The 11,844-nt window shown below is 45.5% G+C and overlaps 2 protein-coding genes across 9 annotated transcripts in view; one reads left to right on the top strand and one right to left on the bottom strand.

The window, feature by feature from the left end:
• Positions 1-338: 338 nt before the first annotated feature.
• Positions 339-10,971, top strand: LOC129818417 (amyloid-beta A4 precursor protein-binding family A member 1-like). 6 transcript variants are annotated; one of them, XM_055874269.1, is made up of 14 exons: positions 340-820; positions 3,043-3,216; positions 3,725-5,705; positions 6,122-6,337; positions 6,726-6,765; positions 6,975-7,120; positions 7,619-7,651; positions 7,781-7,864; positions 8,099-8,314; positions 8,462-8,641; positions 8,918-9,130; positions 9,414-9,533; positions 9,650-9,790; positions 10,017-10,971. In XM_055874269.1, exons 3-14 carry the CDS (start codon positions 3,798-3,800, stop codon positions 10,086-10,088), a joined length of 3,369 nt encoding a protein of 1,122 aa, XP_055730244.1. In that variant the 5' UTR covers positions 340-820; positions 3,043-3,216; positions 3,725-3,797; the 3' UTR covers positions 10,089-10,971. The 6 variants fall into 6 exon arrangements, with proteins under 6 accessions (XP_055730247.1, XP_055730244.1, XP_055730245.1 ...); XM_055874270.1 differs by lacking the exon at positions 3,043-3,216 and adding an exon at positions 1,555-1,670; XM_055874272.1 differs by lacking the exon at positions 3,043-3,216 and having other exon boundaries at positions 339-820; positions 3,725-5,699.
• LOC129818416 (tight junction protein ZO-2-like) overlaps positions 10,697-11,844 on the bottom strand; it is a 36,969-nt gene continuing 35,821 nt past the window's right edge. For all 3 annotated transcript variants that reach the window (XM_055874266.1, XM_055874265.1, XM_055874267.1), the window contains one exon: positions 10,697-11,768. In XM_055874266.1, coding sequence (XP_055730241.1) covers positions 11,603-11,768 — 166 coding nt within the window. In that variant the 3' untranslated portion in view covers positions 10,697-11,602. The remainder of the gene's footprint in view (positions 11,769-11,844) is intronic.

The following is an 11,844-nucleotide window of genomic DNA, read 5'->3' as shown; positions in this document are numbered from 1 at the left end:
GTTGCTCTCTGGTTTTGTGATGAAACAAAGCTGTGGTTGAATTTATTCTGCTACTGTGTCTTCTTATTGTCTGGGCCGTAGGCCTAAATATTACGGTGTCAAGGCATATGAACTAACAGATTATAGAGCAGACAACGCAATGATCACAACACATAGGTTGTAATATGGCACGTTTTTCCTGGCTTGGCTTCCCCAGTGATGTTACCCACAAACCGCTACTGGGGGAGGGGTGGTGATCAAAGATTGAATACCATTACCATGGTTACTACTCACATCAGTATCTTCAGTCACATGTTGTCACGGTAACGACAGCTCTGTTACGGTGAAGAGAGTCATGTGACTGAGGTGGGAGTGTGTTCTAGGGAACAATGTTCTCCCTAGATAACATAGCCCACAGCCTATATATAGCCTAGTATATTCTGATAAAATGCAGGGAGCGAGTGTCCTTGAATAACTTGTTTTGTGTGGTTGACACCGTGGTGTGGATATTTTGCTTAGTCTACACAGGTGTTTCTCAGCCCCAGGGGTAGAATTGGCGGGCTCTGATATCTCACTGCGCTCACGAAAAAGTGGTGCAGAGCACACAGCAGTGTTGCCTACGAAGAGGCGGAATACCGCGGGTGCAGCTCCGTAAATATTATGTTGAAACACAGCAGTCTTTTAAAGGCGCTTTGTGCGTCGGTAATCCGCTCTGATGTCACGATCAGGAGGAGTTGACCGCTCAGGCCTAATCCATGCAAATTGTCTGAAGGGACAGAGGGACCAGCAAAAATGGTGAAACGGATTGTTACACGACCAACCCATTCCTACTGACGAACAGGTAAGATTATATTTATCATCCAGAATATAGGGCAACGATTAACATGACAGCGACTGGCATGTCGACCGCATTCCGTCTGTAGTATATAGATTGGAATGGATGAAGGTAGCCTACCGGTGGCGCCGATTATTTGACCATGAAAGCAGCTGGCAGATGGATAATTTCATTAGAGATGTGTCACATTGTATATTCTTTTATCGTCGTCGGACATTCAGACAGGTGCCTGTTTTTTAAACATGACGACAGTCCATTCGTAGTGCAGTTGTCAATAACAAAAATGTATTATTTAACCACAGAATCAAGCGCCTAAATTACTGTTTGCTTTCCTTTTGGGCTGTGACACAGGATGACAGAATCGGGAGAGCGCTTTCTCATCCCATAGAATAGTGACTGTTCTGTCCGGACTCCGGACATATCGCGGTTGAAAAGCCACGTTATTGCACATAGGCCTATAACTAATACTGAACAAAAATATGAACGTAACATGCAACAATTTCAAAGATTTTACTGAGTTACAGTTCATATAAGGAAATCAGTCAATTGAAATAAATGCATGAGGCCCTAATCTATGGATTTCACATGACTGTGCAGGAGCGCAGCAATGGGTGGGCCTGGGAGGGCATAGGCCCACCCACTGGGGAGCCAGGCCCAGCAATTATAATGAGGTTTTCCCCACAAAGGGGCTTTATTACAGACAGAAATACTTAGAGCCCCCCACCACCCCTCCCTCTCAGACTATCCCACAGGTAAAGAAGCTGGATGTGGAGGTCCTGGGCTGGAATGGTTACACGTGGTCTGTGGTCTGTGAGGTCGGTTGGAAGTACTGCCAAATTCTCTAAAACGGCATATGGTAAAGAAATTAACATCTAACTATCTGGCGTCAGCTCTGTTGGACATTGCTGCAGTCAGCATGCCAATTGCACACCCCCTCAAAACTTGAGACATCTGTGGCATTGTGTTGTGTTACAAAACTGCATATTTTAGAGTGGCCTTTTATTGTCCCCAGCACAAGATGCACCTGTGTAATGATCATGCTGTTTAATCAGCTTCTTGATATGCCACACCTGTCAGGTGGCTGGATTATTTTGGCAAAGGATTTTAGAGAACATTTTATAGAGATAAACGTTATGTGTGTATGTCCATTTCTGGAATCTTTTATTTCAGCTCATGAAACATGGGACCAACACTTTACATGTTGCTTTTATATTTTTGTTCAGTATAGTTTTAGGAAATGGCAATTATTTTTATTTTCTATTTTAATTTGTCTCATATAATGCTGGCCGTCACTGCAATTGTATTGCATGAATAACATAGCCTATCATTGGGCTGCTTCCAATGAAAAGAAGAGTATTTGTCACAAGGTACCTGCTGTCCCACCCTTTTCATTTCCTCACATTCAGGCAGCTTTTTAAAAATGTCCTGCCTGCGGCCATGAAACGTGGGACTTGGATAAGCTTTAGTCAGTCATCACACTACCTTGCTTATACATTAATCCCATCCTGCTGAAACAACAAACATGTCATCAAAATGTAACCAGGAGACCTATTGATGCTACATGTAAACACTGTTTTAACATTTGCCTTGTCTCGTGTGTGTGTGTGTGTTTGTGTGTGTTAGGCTAGTGTAAAATCAGTGAGTTAATGGCTTGGTTAATCCCCTCCCTGGGGCTTTCACTGGAGCCCTGACAGATGGAGGAGCAGTACACAGGTCACAGCTCCCTCCGCCGGCCCGGCTGCCTGGCCCATGTTGCCCACAGCCAGACCATCTGTGACCCGGGCACTGCCCCCCAGGTTCCCGCCCAGTCAGCAGCACCAAGCACCGGGGAAAGGGCATAAATAGAACATATCATCTGCACTCTGTCCTCCTCTCTGTCGTTTTCTGCCTGCACTAAGATTACTTTTCATCCTGAGGTTCTGCATTAACCTCTGCCCCAAGTCTCCACTCAGCTATCCAGCCTTTATTAAATCTGTACATTCTCTGCTTTCTGTATCCATCCAATTTGCATTTGAGCTACTCTCATTAATTCATAAAGTATAGAAGCCTATAGCTCTTAAAGCTACAGAATACTGTACCTGCAAAATTGTGAAAGCTAATCCTATAGTATACTTTGAAGTCAGTATACCGATGCTGAGTAAACTGCATAATCTATCCAGAGTCCAGACATCAATATTCTGTACACTGAGCATACAGTTCAGGATTCAGATCAGCCTCCTCTCTTTCAGGTCGGTGGTGATGGGGCTTTGTCCTTCCTACTCTTTCCTGCCAGCTGCTGTGCTGTGGTGGTGTGGTGTGGTGCTGGTGCAGGGAGAATATACCTGAGATTAAACACACCCAGATGAATCGCATGGGATTTAGGTTTTACCCTGGAGAATAGGGAACCCTGCATCTTCTTATCTGTCAGTGTACATTCTGTGTCTGTGTGTCTGTGTGTCAGTGTGTTTGTCTCTCTTTCTCTGTGTGTGTGTGCGTGTCTGTGTGTATGTATGTATGTATGTATGTATGTATGTGTGTGTGTGTGTGTGTGTGTGTGTGTGTGTGTGTGTGTGTGTGTGTGTGTGTGTGTGTGTGTGTGTGTGTGTGTGTGTGTGTGTGTGTGTGTGTGTGTGTGTGTGTGTGTGTGTGTGTGTGTGTGTGTGTGTGTGTGTGTGTTTTGTACTATGTAGATCTGTGGGGTATTGGCAGATCTCAATATTTTTATTTTACCGAAATTGAGGATAGAATTGACATTAAAATGGATTTTGGGTGAGTGAGACATACTTCATAACCACAGTGGTGCTCTATCACTCACTCTCAAAACACAATCCCATTCTCCTGTTTGTAGACATGCCTTCCTGACCCTGCTGTTTCATCCAGACCCCTGAACTATGACCTATCTGTTCTCATGCATTTCCTGTCTCCCTGCAGGCAGTTCTGTGAGTGGTGTTTCTTTGGAGACGGAAGGACCATGTTCTATATGTAAACAGATTACAGCAGAGCGATGAGCCACAAGCAGCAGGGGGAGGGGCTAGGTGGTGCTGTGGGGGAGGAGCAGAAGTCTCCAGCTGTTCCCAGAAACAGGCAGCCCAATGGCACAGCAGGAGGAGGCGGAGGAGAGGGGGTCCCTGTCCGGAGAAGTTGGAGACCCTGCCAAATGCTCGGTCAGGACGGGCAAGATCCTTATCTTCATCACCACCATCATCATCCCTCTATTCCGCAACAAGGCTCGGGCCGCGGCCCCCCACGGCACCATAGGCGTTCACCCTCAGGGCAGGGCCTGTCCAGGCAGGGGGAGGGAGTGGCTATGGAGCCTTCTCGCCACACCCAGCCGCCCCGCCCTGGCGTGGCCCGCTACCGCCGCCAGGGGGAGCCCAGGGTCAGAGTTCACAGACGGAGACAGCCGCCGAGAGACGTCCAAGAGATCCACGACCCGCCGTTTCCACATCAATGGTCATCTGACGCTTCTCTGACTGAGCAGAGTGACATGACTGGTCCAGCAACAATGAAGCAGCAGCACCCCCTGCACTCCCCTCAACCCCACCACACACAAGACAGTGGAGCACCTGACCTTACTGCTGGTACTCTTACGCCAACACACCACACACCATGTCCCCCTGCATCTGATATCCCTCCTCAAGAGCTGCCACCACCCCTTACCAACAGAGAGTCTCCCCAGCCTCAGGAGGATGAGGAGAAGGAGGAGGAAGGGTGCAGCTCATCCATAACTCAGTCTGTTAGTGCTCAGAGTAGATTTGACATCCAGACAGACCTAGAGTGGAACCAGGAGCAGGGGGGCCATGGAGAAGGGGACCTAAAAGAGACAAGTCTGGGAGAAGAGGACAAAAGAGAGAGGGATTTGGGAGAGGACAACCAGGAAGATGGAACAAATGGCCACTGTTCTGACACTGATAGTGCTGCCTCTCTAAGCATGGAGGCTCCGTCCCTGAGCCCACCTACTCGCCAATCACCACCTACCTCTCCATCTCCATTCTCGCCCCCTCCACTTCAGTCTGAGCTCTCGGACCAATGTAGTGATGAGTTTAGCCCAAGCCCCACCCACGACACTGACATACTGCCTGACGACGAGAGCTGCACTGATTCTCCACTGTCCCATTCCGAATCTTTCACCTTCACAGACTCGTATCCAAAGACCTATGCAGAATTTTATAATGAGTCCTACCCACAGTCAGAATCCATCACAGAATCCTACACAGAGCCCTACGCAAAATCCTACCCCCAGTCTTTCCCTGAACCCTTGAAATTAATGAATTATCCAGACTTAGACAGAGAGCTCCACAGGAGATCTGAGGCCGACCCTGATGAGCCATATGAGGAACCCTACCCAGAGCCCTATAGTTGTAGACAGAGGGAGCATGTTTATAAGGGAGCTACAGACACCGAGCCACCCACTGATCCACAACCCCATGCCTCCTGGCCAGGTAGGGATGTTGGGTTACCACAGACCAGCCCCCCTTGGCAGGGTCGCTCAGTTGGCTCAAGACTGCACCACTACGATGACACTACGTCTGATGGGGAGGGCGACAGCCTTAAAGAAAGCTCCAGCTCTCAAAGCCTGGGGCCACCTCCCAGGTACGTGCAGGGTGAAACCCAGGCAGAGTATCCTAGCTCTGGGCAGCCTATTTCAGGCGAGTTACAGGATGAGCAGGCCAGGATGGAGCTCAGGCTTCCAGCGGAAGGCCTTTCAGAGGACAGTGTCAGGGGATCAGGGAATGCCATCTCTCTGGCCATCAGGGACATCCGAGAGGCCATAGAGGAGGTGAAGACTAAGACGGTGAGATCGCCCTACACTCCTGACCAGCCCATAGAGCCTGTGTGGGTGATGAGACAGGAAGTCAGTCCTACTGAAGAGGAGTATTCCCCACAGCAGCCACCGGGAGGCAACGTGAGTGTGAGTATGAGGCAGCTCTGGATCACTATGGAAATCATTGTTTTGAAGTGTTTACATAGTTGTTGTTTACATAGTTGTTTGAAGTGTTTACATAGTTGTTGTTTACATAGTTGTTTGAAGTGTTTACATAGTTGAGTTGCGTCAGTGATCACTGCATCATTGATAATAGTGAACAACTCTATGGGTGTGTGAGAATGGGGTCTGGCCAGGTGTGATGTAGTTGTTTGTGTGATGTTATCATTTGTATGTGTATGTTTTGTATTGTTTAAAATAAAATCTTACAACAAAAACATTATAGTGAACAACTCAGTGGCAATAATGTTATTTACTCTGATCTGTTTAAATGTGCCACCAGAAAACATCAATAATATCATTAACTTAAGTTTTCTATATGTATTTCTTAATCTTTCATACAGCCTGTCTCTCAGTCACCTTCACACTATACCCAAGTTCCAGCTCGCGACACAGTTCCAGTCCCTGTCCGTGTTCCAGTCCCATCCCCAGCCCAAGTTCTGGCGCAAGTCCCAGAGCCGGTCTGTCATGTGAGGGCAGAGTCCTCCAGAACACACCAGGTACAGCACAGGGAGCATAGAGCGCAGAAGGAACCGCCTAGGCCTCCATCGATTGAGGAGGTAAGTGACTGCTGTGCACTGTTTCAAATGCGGTTAACGTTTTATCATGAGTGGAGGCAGAACCGAGCGATTTCTCCTTAGGCCAGCTGCAAAGTCAAAATTGTCTATATTGTAAAAAGTCATGAAAACAAAATCACTTTTTGTTCTTAATTTAAGGTTTAAGGTTAGACATTGAGGTTAGCAGTGTGGTTAAGGTTAGGGTTAGGTTTAAATCAGATTTGATGACTTTGTGGCTGTGCCAGCTAGTGACCACTCTGCAGAGCTGCCTCTACAAGATTCATGATGAACGCACTACTCTGAAAAGAGATGACTGAGGTTTAAGGAAGTGTTATTCTATAGTTACTGTCATCACCATTACTGATGTATAACAGTAATATTCCAATTTCAGATCCGGAGGAGTATGCCCTTCTTTCCCTCATATGTGGAAGGTGAGTGTCTCAGTTGGGGGATTATTAGTGAGACAGGAGAAGGAGTGTATTCTTGGAGACAAAGCTTTGCTGTGGTATAAAGGTATTCAAATTACATTATGGAACAAGTCAGGAGCAGTGGTATGTTTTCACTCAAATCTGATGTACAGACATTGTAATTTATGATGACTATTGATTGTACCCAGCCTCAATGACCGTCTTGTCTATAGTCCCAGGGCCATGTGACCCAGAGGACCTGATCGATGGCATCATCTTTGCAGCCAGCTACCTGGGCTCCACCCACCTGCTGTCAGAGAGGACACCCACTAAGAGTGCCCGCATGCAGCAGGCCCAGGAGGCTATGAGCCGTGTCAGGGTGAGAGTCACATGGGGGTCATATCAACTAGGACCCAATTCTCTTCCCTCATTTTCCTTTTCCTTTTTCAATCTTTTAAATGACCACTAACAAGGAGGTAAGATTTTCATAGAAAATAATTCTCATGTCCTTAGATTCATATAATTATGTGCATTACATTTTTACTGAAAAGTTATTGATCGATCTTCCAAATAACATGATTTTATGTCCATAAACAAGCATTAAAGAATGCCTAGGGCATCTGTCAGTTAGTGTAGGTTGTTAACACATGCAGTCTGTTTCTTGAGGGGTGCTCATATCACATTGATAAAGGGGCAACTTTTGAGGATGTTTGCCTTATAACCTGTGGACCAGTAATTTTTGTCAGATGTGATAGACAGCTAACATCACACACGCCCCATCTTACTGTTCTTTACCAAGCACTGTTTTGAACGCTCTCTCTGGTTCTCTCTATCTCTCTCTCTCTCGATCTATTGCTCTTTCGATTCCATACGGCAGACCGCCCAAAAGCAAGCTAAACACAGAAAGAAGGTACAGTGACAGTGTTACGGCTGTTTGTTCTGTGTCTTTTTATTATTAGAACTAAGTCTTGTCTGTTATTGTTGTGAATAAAGTCTCATGTTGTTTAAATGCTGCTCTCCTCTCTCCCTAAATGTGCAGACTGAGGATGAGGTTCGTTCCTCCACTGAAGTGGATCTCTTCATGTCTACACAGAGGATCAAAGTGCTGAACGCAGACACTCAGGTAAATACTGTATACTATTCACCTTTACATAGACTCAAGGATAGCAAACACTATGTTGCAGGTACCAAACAATCTATAGTATTAGTAAATACAACACTACAAGTTATCAAACTTACCTCTCACCAGTAGTCACTGCTACCACACACACCTAAACTACACCCACATAACTATACTGCCAAACACCTCTCTTTCCCTCTACAGCCACATAACCATGTCCTTATCCTGTGTTCCTAGCAGGAGTCCATGATGGACCTGCCTCTGAGGACCATCTCCTACATTGCTGACATAGGCAACATGGTGGTGCTGATGGCCAGGGGGAAGATGGTGCGCTCCAGGAGCGCTCAGGAAAACTTGAACCAAACCACTGACCACTCTGACCACACCAACAGCCCTGCCCGTGACAACCTCCCCCAGTACAGGATGGTCTGCCACGTGTTTGAGTCAGAGGATGTAAGTGTGTGCGTGTATGTGTGTGTTTACAAATTATCTGTTTGACTCAGACACAAGTGTGTCGATGTAGGAATTGTGTGACATGTGATATGTGCATATTTTTGTATTCATCAGGCATGTATGATGCCTCTCCTTCTCTCTGTCCAGGCCCAGCTCATAGCCCAGTCCATTGGCCAGGCATTCAGTGTGGCATATCAGGAGTTCCTGCGGGCCAATGGAATCGACCCAGAGGACTTGAGTCAGAGGGAGTACAGCGACCTGCTCAACACTCAGGACATGTACAACGATGACCTCATCCACTTCTCCAAGTCAGAGAACTGCAGAGACGTGAGTCAACCACTAGGGGGCAGGCCAGTGTTGTGCTTGATTGATATGGGATTTTAGATCTATAGTGGATATGTCAATTACTTTTAATACAGTACGAGGTAGACCTATAATAAACGCAACCTTTCTTGTTAATGTAACAAATAGATGCACAAATTTCATCCTTATTGCAGTCAGAATGCTAAATAGAACCATGAAGGCATTCAAGTGAACATAGTTGCATTAACCATAATTGTGTAAGTAGTGGTATATCTTACTGTTCTGTGTATCCTACCTCAGGTTAACATCGAGAAGCAGAAGGGAGAGATGCTGGGGGTGGTCATAGTGGAGTCAGGCTGGGGCTCTATCCTGCCCACCGTCATCATTGCTAGCATGATGCATTCTGGGCCAGCAGAGAAGTCTGGTCGACTCAACATTGGTGACCAGATTATGACCATCAATGGAACAAGTCTGGTTGGACTGCCCCTCTCCACCTGCCAGAGTATCATTAAGGTCAGTGTTTTTCCTTCTCTCTTTTTCTGTTTCCTGAAGTGTTTTTCCACGGTATCCGCTCCCTTTCTGTGTCACTGGAGCCCAACTGTGCATTTCTGCTGAAAATGCAGATACATGGTTGTCAACCTTAATCTAGTCTGCCCCTCTGCAAGCCGGCACACATTGAAAACAATTGACTGACTGCTTGATCAGGCAGTTCTGCAAGCATCTGCATGTCTTTCCCTCGTCTTGGCTATTAACTCCTGTTACAATCCTCCCCTAAATATCCATCTCTACTCTCTAGGGTCTGAAGGCCCAGTGCAGGATCAAGTTGAACATCGTCAGGTGTCCCCCCGTCACCATGGTGCTGATCCGCAGACCAGACCTCAGATACCAGCTGGGCTTCAGCGTACAGAATGGAATTGTGGGTACCATGACAATAGAAACCAACAGATGTCCCCTATATATATATTTTTTTTTTCTTACAGAATTGTAGTTTTCTTTATCAGCTGTTCGTGTCCCTCTCTCCTCCCTCTACAGATCTGCAGCCTGATGAGGGGGGGCATTGCTGAGAGAGGGGGGGTCCGCGTCGGTCATCGGATCATTGAGATCAATGGCCAGAGTGTGGTGGCCACGCCCCATGAGAAGATTGTTGACATCCTGTCTAATGCAGTGGGAGAGGTATGAGAAGACACTTAACAGCTAGAATGTACTACAGTCCAGGGTTGAGGGTCATTCTATTTGAACTCAGATAATTTAGTAATGAATTGAAATCATCCTAATTTAATCTGTAAATGGTGCTACAATTAATTTATGGGATTTTGAGTTTAGAACGGTAGGAAGCCTCATGCCCGGCTGTGTAGCATGTGTCTGATCATGCAACCTGTGTTGTTTCTTTGTGCTGCAGATCCACATGAAGACTATGCCTGCAGCCATGTACCGTCTGCTGACTGCCCAGGAACAGCCAGTCTACATCTGAAAATGCTGTCCACATTAAGAGGATTTACTTCCATTTTATTTAATTACATGCATTTATTTATTAACCATGTATTCATTGATTTTCACATTCTCACTGAAATGCTTGAAATGTTTTTTTCTTCCCCATTTCTCAGCACTGACTTGCCTTAATCTGAATCTATTTTCATTATACATATGAATGACAAGTGCGTCGCTGAAGGCACAGATTAATTTACCAGAAAGAGTATAAATGTGATGTGTTTGATCAATAACCAAAGAACTGAATTTAATGTGCATATTTAAGAAAAACAAAGAGCAAGGAATACATTTGGTCTTTCAGGGTCCTATGAATGTACTATAATACTACACATGCAAACAGTCTCCATGGGGGCATGGAAACCAAAATGTGAGCTTGTCATTGGACAAAAAACAAACAAAAAAACACTTAAATTCAGGCTTGCATGTACAAATATGTAACTCTGCAAAGCAAAGGCAATGTCCTTAGATGTTAGAGCTATGCTATAATCTGCACCTGGTTGAGTTAACTCCCAGAAGCCATCCTGCTTGAGCCAGCGTTAGAAATACACACAGCCCTGTCATCTTTATTTATAGAATGAACTAAGACACAAGTGAAAGTTAAAGTTATTTATTTATGTGTATTTGTTTGAGAAAGTTAAACTCCCTACAGTCGATTTCAGCAGCCTGAGGAACATGAATCAAAGATAGAGGAATACAGACATGTATAGCAAAGCAACAGACATGTTAAAGACAGTAAGAGTCACTCCTATACACCATGGTGAAGAAAAAAATAACGTATATACCATAAAAATGTGATCGTCTCAGGTTGTATGTATGCAGCTAATACAGAGAAGTAAACTGGCATGTTTTGCCCATCACCTCTGAGAGCCAAGTGTTGACTGCTTGCTTGTTCTTTCAGTGATCTGACACTGTTATACTTTCAGAGCTAAAGGCACTTTGTATGTGCTGATCTCTAGTATTTAAGGAGACAAAATGTCCAAGTGTAGAGTAAATCAAAAAGGTATGCAATGCATGATTTAAAAGGATAAAGACTAGATTCTCCACCACTAGCAGACCATAGAGCAGCAGTAGACAGAATATTCTGTCCATCCAAATACATTTGTATTAATGTAACAAAGAATGCTTAAGATGTATAACATGTATAAAGATAAATATATACACAAATGTAAGGTTTATATATATAAAAAAAAAGACCGGGTACTCCATTGGTTTGGGCAGATATGACCGAGGGGTTGAGGGTGAAGATCAAACACTACCCATCAGACATTGTGAGGTTAAAATGCTGATTCACCATCCACATAGTGAGGCAAACAAACAGTCAAGGTAAGGACACATACTTGGTTAGTGGTCACAAGGAGACGGGATATATCCTCCTGCCACTAGGTCGGGCCAAAGATTCGGATAGGCAACCGTAACACTAGGCTGCTTGAGTGAGCACGGTGAGGGCCTCACTGATTGGGTGAGAACGGAAGGGTGCGATAGGTAGGTCTGTCTGTCCTACAGCTCAGTGTCTTTGTATTTCTGGGGGTTACTGTAGTAGCCTCGTCTGGTCTGGTCAGCCAGCTGTCTGCGGTACTCTTCCTCATCATCGTCGTAGTGACCCCTGCTCTCAGAGTACGGTGGTCTGGAGGATGGGGTCTGGGGCTCCGGGATGGAGCTGGAGCTGGACACAGGAGAGCGAGAGAGACATTTTCATTAATTCTGATTGTTGTGCATCAAGTCTGTAAAAAAAAACTTCA

The sequence above is a fragment of the Salvelinus fontinalis genome, chromosome 21 (assembly GCF_029448725.1).
Source record: "Salvelinus fontinalis isolate EN_2023a chromosome 21, ASM2944872v1, whole genome shotgun sequence".
Lineage (NCBI taxonomy): Eukaryota > Metazoa > Chordata > Actinopteri > Salmoniformes > Salmonidae > Salvelinus > Salvelinus fontinalis.
The sequence above is the reverse complement of the archived record's forward strand: the minus strand, read 5'-3'. Positions and strand labels throughout refer to the sequence as shown.

Coding starts and splice junctions, on each gene's coding strand:
- LOC129818417 (XM_055874268.1), top strand. CDS start 3,798: ATGAGCCACAAGCAGCAGGGGGAGGGGCTAGGTGGTGCTGTGGGGGAG. Junction 5,706..6,121: donor CACCGGGAGGCAACGTGAGT/GTGAGTATGAGG, acceptor TCTTTCATACAG/CCTGTCTCTCAGTCACCTTC. Junction 9,791..10,016: donor TGTCTAATGCAGTGGGAGAG/GTATGAGAAGAC, acceptor TTTGTGCTGCAG/ATCCACATGAAGACTATGCC.